The 14,593-nt window shown below is 48.9% G+C and overlaps 1 protein-coding gene across 6 annotated transcripts in view; it reads left to right on the forward strand.

Moving 5' to 3' along the window:
* Window positions 1-14,593, forward strand: part of MXRA7 (matrix remodeling associated 7) — an 89,097-nt gene that overhangs the window by 44,202 nt on the left and 30,302 nt on the right. For all 6 annotated transcript variants that reach the window (XM_070739815.1, XM_070739816.1, XM_070739818.1 and 3 more), the window contains exon 2: window positions 376-436. In XM_070739815.1, the coding sequence (XP_070595916.1) occupies window positions 376-436 (61 nt within the window). The remainder of the gene's footprint in view (window positions 1-375; window positions 437-14,593) is intronic.

The following is a 14,593-nucleotide window of genomic DNA, read 5'->3' on the forward strand; positions in this document are numbered from 1 at the left end:
GACATACATTCTAATAGACATTGCACCTGCCCAATCCTCTTGTCCACAAGAACATCAACCAATGGAACTGCCTGCCAGGGGAGGTGGTGAACTCCCCAACTCTGGACACCTTCAAGAGGAGATTGGACTTCCATTTGGCTGGGGTGCTGTAGGGTTTCCTGCTCAGGCAGGGGGTTGGACTCGATGACCTAACGGTCCCTTTCAACTCTATTAATAAAATAAAAATAAAATAAAAATGTAGACAATTTCAGAGTTTATTTAAGCAAGATTTCTTTTTTATTACAGCATCCTTTCCTGGTGGTTTGGATTGGTTTGCAGGGAGGTTTTATTGCTAACAGCTAAGCAATAGTTTTATGTTTAATGTTTCTGTTTCAGGAGGAAGATCAAGAATCAGAAAATGAGAAACTGGTAATAAAGGAACCTGAGGCTGAAGATGGTAAGTTTGGGGTTTTGTAATATCTGGACATGGAAGATCCCAATTAACATGAACAAGATCATTTTAAGACCTAATATTTAATATTATTAATGAAAATTGGAAGAAGAAAAGAGTTATTTTTTTGTCATTCCTTAATCTATCCATCCGTTTAGAAAATGCACGATGGAAAAAAAGCCACTGGAAATACAGCCTTAATACTTAGACCTGAATTTTGTAGTAGGAATTTAAGAGCAGAAATATTCTCAATCTTAAGAAAAATGCAACACTATAGACTTTTTCCCCCCAAAGGAAGTGTTAAAGTGCTTCCTCCGGTCCTTGATCTGGTGGAAGAGAAAGCTGGCATAAACCGCATGGTGCTGATTCCAACCCTGTCTCAATGACAAGACTAGAGAATGATATTCTCCTTACACTTTAAAAGTGGAACAAGTAAAGGGAAGTATTAGCTTCACTTGTCTTTCAACATTGTTAGAGCCGAGATGGGGGAAGGACTAAGGTCATAAATTTGGCCAACTGATGCCAATGGCTATTCTCCGTACTGAAGGAGCGGGTCCAGCAGTCACATGGGTTGCTCATGTCCAATCCGGTGGAACTGAGCCTAGTGTTAAAAAAGCTTGCTGGATCCGCCCCTTCCCCAGAATTCGCTCAGTTCGCATATCCTGCGGTTGTATTGTGATAGCTCGTTCAACATACTAACACCTTCCCTTCGATCCTTTCTTCAAAAGTAGTAAGAATTGTTTATCCTTATTTGTTTACTTGCACTAATAGCGCCAGCCGTTTGTGGCTCGGCTTTTTTCCTTTGGGAGAAGTTGCGGTTTCGTTTTCCCCCGGCTGTTTTGCCGTTTATGATCCCCGCTGCCGCTTGTGGATTCCTTAATCCTTTGGCCTGGAGGTCTTGGTGCAAGTATTGCTTCATTGATTTATTATAGTACTATTGTTAAAGGGCTTAAGAAATACCTCCTGCGGAGTGAGACGCTTATTTCTAGTCTCCTGGACTTAGTCGATCGCTTCCCCTTTAAGAAGTCTATTACGGAGCGATTTTTCGGCGCGAAGGCCTTCGCGCCCTTTTTAAATTTAGGCCTCTCGTGTTGGCCTTCTGCCAGCCGCGTAGGCCTCAGTCCACCGCTTGGATCCCGGAGTGGGCTTTGGGACGCTCAGGCTTAATTCTCCACCGGCTAAGCCTCCAACCAGAGTGCCTTGGTTACTTTAATTAAAGTTTAGGGAGGCTGGCCACGCTGTATTTGGGGACACGAACTCTGGGTTTGCCCAGATTGCCCTCAAGTCTCAGCAGCTCCGACGCCTCGGAGCAGGATCCATTCCTCTTGGGAAGTCTTTGAAATTCTTCTCCCTAATTATTCAGTTATTTGGCTCAGCCTTGTCTTCTGTTAATTGTCAGACTATGGCTACTTTTCCCAAGAGAGGCACCACTCAAGGTCCCAGAGAGGCCAGGCCTACAGGCGATGAGATTACCAGTATCCCCCAGGCCTCGACCTCCTCTTCTTCAGGGGCCCGCCCCTCGACCAAAGTCACCAGGGCTGAGAAGAGAAGGGACCTAGCCCTACAAAAAATCCATGACAAATCAGCAAAGCGTTTGAAAGTACAGGCCCAAGTACTCAGTAGTCATGACCCCCCAGAGGCTTCTAATCTGCCTTCTTCTGGGGTCACTGTGTTATCTCTGGATGAGCCAAACCTAGACAGACCCCAACCTAACCTATGGGGAATAGGTCCAGAGGAACCAGATATTATTGAAGATTCCCCCCAGCCAGGATCCTCCCAGGCCTTCAGGGATTCTTCTGCCATTCCTGCTGATATTTCTAATTTACCTCCTGAATTCCAATCTATTTTTTCTGTGTTATCCAAGGCCATTGATGCTAAACTCTCTACCATCAATGTGCCCTCCTTACCTCCTCCACCTCCTCGTTCCTCCCGCCCCTTGGGTTCTTCCCCAATGGTTAGAGCTCCTATTCAGGATGAATCAGATTCCTCTCAGGACGAATACGAGGATATGGAAGAGGATGAGGATCCCTTTCAAGGTCTCTCAGATGATGAGGAATCCCAAATAAAGGTTCCTTCTCCAATTACTATTTTTCCCTCTCAATTGTTCAAATCTCTCCTCCTCAAAGCTAGAATTTCTACGGGATTGGCGGCCCAGGAGAAACAGGCCTCCACATCCATTGATCCCCCGGAGGAGAACTTACCTTACTTCACAGAGGAACAGGAGGATAACGAGGTAATTCCTATGCCTAAATTGTTTAAAGATGCCTTACTTAAGCAGTGGGATTTCCCAGCCTCTGGGCTTAATCCCACAACCAAGGACAAAAAGTTGTACAAACTTTCCTCTTCCTATGAGGAGCTCCTATCTTTTCCTAAACCGGATGAACCTATCAAGATCCTTCACTCGGCGGCTGCCGTGCCAGGCGAAGCAGAGGAGGTTCTCCGCCCAGAGGACAAGCGGATTGAACAGATGCTCAAAAGAGGATTCACCGCAGATTCCTGGGCCATTAAAAGTTCTGCAGCGGCTTCCTTTTTCTCCAGAGCCATGCTTCTGTGGCTTCGCCAACTTCAACAGCATATTCCTCCCGATGACTTGAGAGGTCAACAAGACTTCAACAAGGTCTTTGCAGCTGCTCAGTACGTGGCTGATGCCACTTTACAATCTACTAGATTTTCTGCTAAGTCTATTGCAGCTTCTATAACGGCAAGAAGACTCCTATGGCTTCGCCCTTGGCAAGCAGGAGTACGTCAGAAGTGGCAGTTATCTCTGGGACCCTTAAAGCGCGACCTGCTTTTCGGGGATCTTCTGGATCCACTCCTCACGGAAACCACGGACAAGAAGAAAGTATTGGGCCCAACCACCAAAAAGGCTACCAAAACGCAGTCCTTTCGTCGCCCAGGGCGTCAGCAAGATCAAGCGGCTTCCTATCAGAGATCTCCAGGTCAGTATTCCCCCCGCTTTCGTTCCCAAGGTAGGAACTCCAGGGGCAGAGGTTTTCGCTTCCAAAGGGGAGCGTCCTCTAACAGGGCTTCAAAAAAACCTAGATGGTAGTGTTTCCTCGATTCCCATAGGTGGTCGCCTAGCCCATTTCGCCTCTAATTGGCGTCTCACCTCCAAGGACCCCTGGGTCATTGACACTGTTCAAACAGGCCTTCTTTTAGAATTTACCTCTCCCCCCCCGAAACGTTTTATTTCCTGCCCTTCTTCCAGGTCCTCCTCAGATTGTAACCGTATGGAGGAGGCCATTTCCCACTTATTGTCCATCAGAGCCATTCAACCGGTTCCCCCCGGTCAGAAGGGTCTAGGTTTTTATTCCATCCTATTTATGGTTCCAAAATCCTCCGGAGGTTGGAGAGCTATTTTGGATTTAAAGAAGCTGAACCTATTCATCAAATATAGGAAGTTTAAGATGCACTCCTTATCATCCATTTTGGCCGCCATCCACCCGGGAGATTTCATGGTCTCTTTAGACCTCACCGAGGCCTACCTCCATATTCCTATAGCCAAAGGCCACAGAAAATTTTTACGTTTCTCCTTTCAGGGCAGGCATTTCCAGTATAGGGCGATGCCATTTGGCCTTTCCTCGGCCCCTCGGGTCTTTACAAAGCTCTTGGGGTCCCTGGCGGCCTATATCCGGGCGTCTCCCATTCACATTTTATGTTACCTTGATGATATTTTGGTTCATGGGAACTCCCTAGAGAAAGTGAAAACAGACCTTTCTGTCACCATGTCAGTTCTTCAGGACCATGGATTTTCCATCAACTTTGACAAAAGTCATCTCCAACCTTCCACATCCATTTTACACCTGGGATCCGTTATTAATTCAGAATCCTCCCAGGTCTTTCTCTCTCCTGAGAGAAAAATCAGTATAGGGGAGTTAATTTCTTGCATTTTATCTCAACCTTCAGTTTCCATAGTAACCCTGTCTTCCCTTTTGGGGAAGATGGTGTCATGTATAGGCATAATTCCCTGGGCTCGCCTTCATGCTAGGGAACTACAGTGGCTCCTATTACCCTTTCAGAGATCGGGGCACAGCACAAAGGATCCCCGTTCAGGTGCCCGGATCAATTTGTCATCACCACAGATGCCAGTCTATCGGGATGGGGCGCCCACGCCCAGGGGATGATAGCCCAGGGCACGTGGTCCCCGGAGGAAGCTTCCAAGCCAATCAATTGGCTAGAGTTAAGAGCCGTATCCCTGGCTCTGAAGCATTTCTTTCCTCGCATTCCCAACCGGCACGTTCTCATTCTCACCGACAACATTGCCACAAAAAGCCATATCTGCAGACAGGGGGGCACGAGATCCAAGGCCCTCATGAAGGAGGCCCTCAAGTTGGGTCTTTGGGCGGAAAAACATCTTCGGTCGCTACTAGCCGACCACATCTCGGGGAGCCTCAACGTCCAGGCGGATTGGCTATCTCGAGCAACGATAGACCCAGGAGAGTGGAATCTCCATCAAGACCTGTTCCATCAAATCAGCCTCAGATTCGGCCTACCAGTTCTGGATCTCTTCGCGACCAATGCGAACGCCCAACTCCCCCGCTTTTTTTCCAGATTTCCATCCCCGGGAGCGGAAGCAATCAATGCCCTCCGGAGCCCATGGCCTCCAGGCCTACTTTACGCATTCCCTCCAATTCCAATTCTCCCGGACGTGATTCACAAGGTCCTCACCGAGAGGGCCCGAGTAATCCTAATCGCCCCTCATTGGCCCCGCCGGCCCTGGTTCGCGGATCTCCAACAGTTGTCCGTCCAGGACCCTTGGCGACTCCCCGTTTCGGGGGATATGCTGCGGCAGGGGGCCTCATTCCATCCAGACCCGGAGTGGTTCCACCTCACCGCCTGGCTGTTATCAGGAGAGACTTAGAACTGCGTGGCCACGACTCCGATACAGTGGAGGTTATTTTAAAGGCCAGAAGGGGTTCGACCAATCGAATCTACGACCATACGTGGTCCAAGTTTCACCAGTGGTGTCTACAGGAAGGCCTCTCTCCCCTGTGCATCCCCATACACAGAATCATTGCCTTCCTTATGCAAGGTTTCCATCAGGGACTTTCCACCAGTACCCTCCGGCGTCATCTGGCGGCCATTTCCTCTGTCCTAGCGGGGCCCCGCAGACAGCCTCTCCGTTCCTTTCCAGAAGTTCAGGAATTCCTCAAGGGCATAGCCAACCTCAGACCTTCCAAGGTCCACAGGTATCCATCCTGGGATTTGCCACGGGTTCTCCATTCCCTCACGCAGGCACCATACGAACCCCTAAAATCGGCGTCCCTCAGGTACCTATCCTTTAAAGTAGCATTCCTGGTGGCTATTACCTCTGCCCGACGCATTTCGGAGCTGGCTGCCCTCTCAATCAGGCAGGACCTCTGTCAATTTCATCAGGACAAGGTAGTCTTGCGACTGGACCCCACCTTCTTACCCAAGGTCAGTTCCATGTTCCACAGAACTCAGGCTATTGTCCTACCTTCCTTCTGCCTCCAACGAGACCATCCCTTGGCAATTAGATGGCACACCCTGGATCTCATTAGAGCGCTGAAAATCTATATCCAACGCACAGGACCCTTTCGGAGGTCAGAAGCACTTTTTATAGCCTATCACCCCAGAGTCATGGGTGCCAAGGTGTCTTCAACAGTAATAGGCCGTTGGATCAGAGGGACTATATCTAAGGCCTACGAGTCGGCCTCCCTTTCAGTTCCAAGGAACATCACAGCGCATTCCACCAGGAGCGCAGCCACCTCGGCCGCTTGGGCGACTCAAGCCCCGTTGGAGGAGGTCTGCAAAGCAGCCACTTGGGCCTCGCCAAATTCCTTCATCAGGCACTACAAGATCGACTCTTACGCTTCAGCGGACGCTGCCTTCGGCAGAAGGGTACTCCAATCCGTTATCTCTCATGATAGCAATTTAATCCCACCCTAGGGACCATCTATTGGGTATGTCCCATGTGACTGCTGGACCCGCTCCTTCAGTACGGAGAATAGGCGTTGATTGCTTACCTGAACGCCTCTTCTCGTACGGTGAGCGGGTACAGCAGTCACTTCCCGCCCTTGTATGTGTCTTCTTTACCTTCCTATAACCTTTCTTTCTCTAACAATGAGAGTTGAACACTACAGAGCTTCACAGCTGAGCCTAGTCTATGGATTCGCGAATTCTGGGGAAGGGGCGGATCCAGCAAGCTTTTTTAACACTAGGCTCAGTTCCACCGGATTGGACATGAGCAACCCATGTGACTGCTGTACCCGCTCACCGTACGAGAAGAGGCGTTCAGGTAAGCAATCAACGCCTATTCTAGCTAGGAATTGTAGATTGCCATCCTGTACATATCGAGGAAGGCTACAGTACCCAAACATACTTTCTCTGCAGATTTCAGAAGGTTACATCTGGAGGCTGCTAATTTTTTATCATTATCCCCAGCCTTGGAGGTAAGGCTAAGAGATAGTGTTCAAGGCTGTCTCTAGGGCTGACTCAAGATATTTTGCCAACTGAAATACATTAAGTTGCATTTTCTACAAACAGCAAATAATTGTGGTTTGGGCCAGAAATCTCAGTTTAGGAAATTTGTACCATTTGTTTGCTGACTCTAACAGGACTCATCCAAACAAAACAAACAATCCTGGTGACTTCATTAAAAGTTTTATGGTTAGCAACACAGAATAGATAAACTTACCCTGAGGACTTAACTCTCTGCAGAATGATACATTCTGTTTAAAAAGGTACTAGACCTGACCTGTAAACTATAAACCAAAAAGCTTCATTGCAAGCCAATAATTTGAAACAGATTTCTAAGTCCTAGTTGAAAAGATTGATAAATTATATTTTGAATTATATTGCAAATGTGGGGGTTATTTCCCCCAGAAAAGGGTAGAAGAATTCAGATAGGAACTATGCTTCCTTGTCCCAATTTCCTGCAGTATTTTAAGGCTGTAAACTTATTGGCTCAGGCAGTTCTAATAAATAGTCCTTCATCCACATCCCATCATGTTCATTCTCTGTTTTATAGAGGAGGAGGAACAAGTCTATGCTGCAATTCAAATAGCAAGACCATCTTATAGAGAAGAAAACGTTGCCATATTGCTCACTGTCCATCTTCATGTATCTTAATTCTCATTCTGATATGTAGGAACAGTAATATACATCATTTCCAAGCCAGGACAGTATTCATATGTAACAAGGAGAAAAAGAAAAAATGCACTATCATTTTTTCTAAATAAGATATAAGAAATCATATGGCATCTGGAAGAAATCAGTTGCTTATCATGTGGCCCAGAATTGTTTCCATTAGCTAATTCCAGGGTTTTCAACAAAGGCATTTCTATTGTTTGGTACGAGATCCAGCTTTTCTAATAACTTGGCAAATATAACAGAATATTCAGCCATGCATGCAAAATATTTGCTGTATTACTGAGCCACATTCTTTTCCCAAGAAAAAACACACTTACTGAATTACACCTTCTCAACCTTTAATTGAGGAAAAAAGGAGTCAGTCCTCAGTAATTCAGCAGATTCCTAGAAGATTCTAGAACTGGGGAGGCTGATTGGTCTAGACTAGAGATCCCTGTCCTGCAGATGTGAGAATGTCAGTTTCCCAAAATTTCTACTTCTGTAGAGTCCCTAGTATTCTTTGAGCCTGATGATGCTTGCAGATGTTTCATTACCTGACTAGGTAACAACATCAATGCAAGTGAGTATGGGGTTTGATCCCTGTTTATATGCAGTAGCTTTCCCTGCCAGTGATGCTGGGATATGATTTTCTCTTTGGCAGTTCATTGATCTGGATATTGTTCCTACTTGATTGTTTGATATTAGTCCTTGCTTACAAGCATCTCTACAAAAAGGTAACAGAACACCAGTACAACATCTTCCAACAAAATTGATACTCCTGCAACTTTTAAAAATGCTTGACTCAGCCCACTACAGTGCAATCAACGGAAGCAATGAAATAAAAAGCATAAATAAAAAAACAAATCAAAAACATCTCAGAAACAACCAACAGAAGTACAAACACACGGCATCACCACAGCACACAAACCAATTTAAATCCCTCTAAAATATATTAAGTAAACCAGAAGATCCAGTAAAAGAAGAAAAAAGAAGAGTGATCTATAAGATAAAGACTATAATAGCCTCTAATAGACCAGATAAGCAGGAGACTAGCAGAAGGTATCCATGGATATCAACTGAAATTCAGACGACCTGATGAAAAACACTTTAATCTCTCAACACTGGACAAACAGAACCATACTTTTCATTGAGAAACTGACATTTTAGAACAAGCTAAATCCAGTGCTGTTAGGGAATTCCTGGAAGTTTGCTTTTCAAATCAGCCATCAATAGAAATATAGAGATAAACTACATTCGCACAGCATTGAAAAGAATCAGTGAAAAAAAGCTAAGAAGAAAACAAAAGGATCAAAATACATTATCTTTAGCAGCCAACACCAGATAAGCAGGGATTAACACCAGACAAAGAAACAATATTCTAATCAAGGAATTATCAAGGAGAAAACCACACCCCCATCTATACTGGCAAGGAAAGCTACTATTTTATTTATTAGATTTGTATGCCGCCCCTCTGCGTAGACTTATGTTTACTATACATAAACAGGGAACAAACTCCACCTCCACTCCCATCCACCTCCATTAATGAAGTTGCCTAACTGGGTAAGGAAATGTTTGCAAGCAAACAATCAAAGAACACCAAAAATTCCCAAGTTCAGCCCTAGGCGGCAAATATTTTAAATGAATTTGTCCCTGTTATTTTTATTTTTAAAGTATGTGACCTGATTCCTTTGTTTTAATTTCTGTTAATTTTTACAAATGGGAATATTTTTATTTTGATTGATTCTGAACATGAACTGGAATCCTGCTGCAACAAAAGAGAATCCACAAAATATATTTTTAAAGAAAATGGCAGCTATATCTAGATGCCTAATTGTATTTAAGCTAAGAACAGTCTGTGTCAGTACTGCTGATTTGATTGGGCTTACTTCTGAGTAAATAGGCATAGTAGCATAAGGTACAATGTGTAAAAAGTCTTTCAAGTAAAGCTTTTTGTTGAGGATATGGTTGCAAAGAAATGGTTTTTTTAAAGAAATGATGTGTCTTCTTGCAGGCTTTTAATGAATGGAGAGTAGTTACGTCTTTAAAAATATCTCTTTCCAGATGCTTTGTTTAAAGTAGGTCATTTCACTCCCACTACACATCTAACAAGTCCAGAATTTGAAAAGGGTACTGAAATTTAGATGAAGGCAAGACTGAATGCATGAAGATATTTCCCTTTCCTTCACCAGCTCCGAAGAGCACATCAACCAAAGTTAGCAAACTGTATGACCTTGAAGGATAATTTCAGCTTTGCACAAAATAGTAGAAGCAGGATTGTGATGTTAATAGAGGGGAGCTTTTGTATTTTATTAAAAGAGAAAAAGAATCGTGGAGTTAAATTAGAAAGAGGCAATGCAAGAGGTCTGTAACCTATTCAATAGATTTAAAAGGGTCTGGAGCAATTTAAATTGCTTCCATGTTGATTGATTTAATTACAAGCGGACTGCTTTTTAATTTGGTGCTAAAAATTAGTTGCTGGGCCTGGGGTGAGAGATGGGAAATTATCAGCACTTGATACCGCTATTGCAGAAGAGACGGAGTAACGACACGGACACCAGAGCTGGATTTAAACTTGGGTCATTTTTATTAAAATAAATTTGCATAATTTATTAATTAAATTAGCATGAATTAGCATAAATTTGCATAAATTAATATATTCCACTATGACCCGGAAACAGTGGACCTGCAGGGTCAAACAAACACTTCCGGGGCGGAAATGACGTAAAAGGTCAACATTCCTGGGCAACTAAGGGCGTAGCTCGATGCTGGTCCAGGTGAGGGACCTCTCCCTCACCTGAGACCCTGCCATGCACTCGCATGAGGGGGGTCCCGCCGGCTCACCCCTACCCTGGGACTTCAATAGCGGGACCCAAAGACAGGTTCCCCCCAAGTGCGCAGGTAGCACCCACCATGAGCTTGGAGAGAACCTGTCAATCATCCCCAAAGATGCCCAAGGGAGAACGCGCAGTTGCTGAACCACCACCCAGATTTCCGCCCCTAACCTGCCTACCCAAATGACCAAAGGTAAGCCAATTAACCTATTGAATGCAAGCACCCCCTAAACCGCCCATCCATCTCCCCAGTGTGGAATGGGCGAAAAAACAGCCATGCCAAATGGGCGAGGCTGCAAAAAATTCCCATTCGGCCCCCGAGGGCGACCCACCAATAGCACACTGCAAATTAGGGAAGGGCGGGTGGGTGTCTGCTCCGATGACTGGGTCCGGGCGAACAGGCTTGGCCCAGGGCCTGCAGCCCTTAAATAGGGCCAGCAAGCCCCGCCCGGTCCCCATGTCATTCCAGGCCACGTGGGCCTGGCTTTCCCGGCCGAAATCTCGTCTCGCGAGATTTCGGCCGAAACAAAGATGGCGGCCGCCATGGAAGAGTCCGGTGTCTGCCCGGCCCTTCCGCAAAAGCGCCGTGGCCGGTAAGTCGAGCCGGCGATATTGCAGAAGAGACGGAGTAACGACACGGACACCAGAGCTGGATTTAAACTTGGGTCATTTTTATTAAAATAAATTTGCATAATTTATTAATTAAATTAGCATGAATTAGCATAAATTTGCATAAATTAATATATTCCACTATGACCCGGAAACAGTGGACCTGCAGGGTCAAACAAACACTTCCGGGGCGGAAATGACGTAAAAGGTCAACATTCCTGGGCAACTAAGGGCGTAGCTCGATGCTGGTCCAGGTGAGGGACCTCTCCCTCACCTGAGACCCTGCCATGCACTCGCATGAGGGGGGTCCCGCCGGCTCACCCCTACCCTGGGACTTCAATAGCGGGACCCAAAGACAGGTTCCCCCCAAGTGCGCAGGTAGCACCCACCATGAGCTTGGAGAGAACCTGTCAATCATCCCCAAAGATGCCCAAGGGAGAACGCGCAGTTGCTGAACCACCACCCAGATTTCCGCCCCTAACCTGCCACGGAGCGGGGGTCAGATCTCTATCTTGGCCCCCCGACTCCCCCCTCTACTGCGCCAGCTCACGCAGAGACACTGCAGGTCCTGTGAGAAAGTGGTGTTCCTCAGTTCTGACAGAGGAAGACCAGCAGCCAGGTAAAGCCACAGCTGATCTATGGTGATGCGGGGATGGGCCACAACCACCCCACCTAACTTTCTGACTACCGTACCCCAGGCCTTAACTCCCCGTCTAACCCGGTGAAGGGCCCTAAGGGAAATGGCGTCCCACCAAGCGATCCCCGAGAGGATCTCGACCACACCACTTGCGTGGAGGGCCGCACAATGCGAAGCCACCGCAGGCTTCGCGAACCTGGCAGATCGAAAACGACCCCCAGACCCCACAGGTCCTTGCCACCACAGTGCAAGACCCATCACCTGGGCGCCGCAATGGGATGCAGCCCTCCCAGTACCATCTGGGCGCAGCAATGGGATGCCGCCCTCCCAGCACCAACTGGGCGCAGCAATGGGATGCCGCCCTCCCAGCACACATCCAGGCGCAGCAATGGGATGCCGCCCCCGGCACTAACTGGGCGCAGCACTGGGATGCCGCCCTCCCAGCACCAACTGGGCGCAGCAATGGAATGCCGCCCTCCCAGCACACATCCAGGCGCAGCAACGGGATGCCGACCCCCGGCACCGACTGGGCACAGCAATGGGATGCCGCCCTCCCAGTCCAGCTGGGCGCAGCAATGGGATGCCGCCCTCCCAGCACCAACTGGGCGCAGCAATGGGATGCCGCCCTCCCAGCACACTCTGAGCGCAACGATGGGATGCCGCCCCTGGCCACCGACTGGGCGCAGCAATGGGATGCCGCCCTCCCAGCCCCACTGGGCGCAGCAATGGAATGCCGCCCCCCGACACCACCTGGGCGCAGCAATGGGATGCCGCCCTCCCAGGACCAACTGGGCGCAGCAACGTGATGTCACCCTCCCAGCACCTCCTGGGCGCAGCAATGGGATGCCGCCCTCCCAGGACCACCTGGGCGCAGCAATGGAATGCCGCCCTCCCAGCAATAGCGGTAGAAACGCCATTCCCACCGCACACCCCGTCTCCCCAGCCAGACAGCCAGGACCCAGCCGCCACGACGGCAGGGTCCCCACCCCCGATGGTAACTTGTTGCTGAGTGGTCTCGGAGCGCTCTGACCCCAAGCAACACCGTCGGTCGCGTCCTGGCGGGGTTGAATAGAAGGGGACCAAAGGAGGAACCTGGCCTAAGATCTTACCCGAACCCTCAACAGGCCGTTCGTACCCTAAAACAGGCCGTTGACCGCCGGCGAGCGACTTCCCGAATCCTCTGTATCGAGAGGCCGTTACCGCACTAGTGGCAGCGCCTCTCGAGAACGAGCGTTCCCGAATGGCGGGATCCATACTTGGCCTGGCCAAACCCTACATACTAGCACCCACCTTACTGAAGTAATGAGATGGAAGGCACCAAATTGACCCGGCGGCCCGCAATGCGGCCCCGGCCCAACTTTCCCGCACTGTCACACTGCGGAAGATGCCATAAAACCAATAACCCCGCCCCCGCCTTAAACAAGGCGAAGCCGGCCAACCTGGACCTAATAGTCCTAACTGAAAGGCCACGCTGCCTAAGCTGGACACAAATATGGCCAGGTACACAACTGGGGCAGGCCAGCTAGGGCTAACCCGTATCCTGCCTGCAAAGCCCAAACTCTTCCCTGCCTGCTGCTAAGCCCCCCAGAGTGCCAGACACTCCCGAGAGTGCCGTAGCCAGCAAGCCTCTACTCTCCACTGCCCAGGAGCCCACCTAGGCTCCGAAAGTGGGCCGGAAAAACCTCTGGCGACACACGTGCCCACGGAGCCATGGTCCGAAACGGGACAACTGACCACGGGACAAGGCTTCAGCAACCCCGTTATCTAACCCGGGGACATGCCTAGACAAAAACAATGTGCTCAGGGACAAGGACCTGTGCACCAAATGGCGGAAAAGCCTCATGACCCTGTCACTCATAGAGGACAGGGCGTGCACCACGTGGACAACCACTAAGCTGTCACACCAAAATGCACAGTCTTGCCCTAAACTGCTCCCCCCAAAGCCCTAGGGCCACTATCAAGGGGGAGAGCTCCCAAAAAGGTCAAATCCTCAACCAATGAAGAGGCCCTCCATGCTGGAGGCCACGCAGACCAGCCCCCACTGGTCACCTAACACACCTTGCACCTAACACAGGTCCCTGCAGCATCAGAACACACTGCAATTCAGCTTCAAAAGAAGCTCTTGCCTCCAAAACAACAACCCCGGAAAACTTTCTAAGAACTCCCGCTACACGCAGCGGTCAGCCCTGACCCTTGCACCTAAGCGGGTACGATGACGGGGCAAACGGAGCCCCTTCATCGCAGCATATAACCTCCTAGAAAAAACCCTGCCCGGCACCACGACCCGGCGGGCAATTAAGTATCCCAACCAGTTCCTGGAGCTGCCAAAGGTTGACCTTCCGGCAGCCCAGAACCGTACCAAGGGTATCCCCAATGTTAGCCAACTTGTCCAGGGGCAATCTAGAAGATTGCACCTTTGAGTCCAATTCAATACCGAGGAAGGTAATCCCGGTGGCGGGGCCCTCGGTCCCCGCAGGGGCTAAAGGCACCCCCAACAGGGCCAAAGGGCTTCAAAGACCCGCAGCAGAGCGAAGCAGTGCTCTGCCCGCACCGTCCCCGCCACCAAGAAACCCTCGAGGTAGTGAACGCCGAGCCCAGACCGCTGCGCCTCCTGAGCGCCCACTCCAATAAGGTGCTTGAGCTCGCCCAAAAAAGAGCAAGAGACGGAGCCACCCGTGGGTAACCCCGCCGCATAAAAACACCCATGAAATGGAAGCCCAAAAAGCCCGAAGCCGTCTGGGTGCATGGGGAAGAGCCGGGATGCTGACCTAATGTCGCATTTATCCACAAGGGCTCCAACCCCACACTGCCTTACATGGCCACGACCGCATCAAAGGATGCGAGCCGGACTAAATAAAGTTCGTCAGGAAGGAAATCCCTCACTGACTCCCTTTTAAGAAAAGACAAGTGGTGAATCAACCTAAATTCATCACCCACCTTTCAGGGGACCCCCCAAATGGGGAGACCCCAAGATTTGGGAAGGGCGGCTCCGGG

This window comes from Erythrolamprus reginae, chromosome 2 (genome assembly GCF_031021105.1).
Source record: "Erythrolamprus reginae isolate rEryReg1 chromosome 2, rEryReg1.hap1, whole genome shotgun sequence".
Classification (NCBI taxonomy): Eukaryota; Metazoa; Chordata; class Lepidosauria; order Squamata; family Dipsadidae; genus Erythrolamprus; species Erythrolamprus reginae.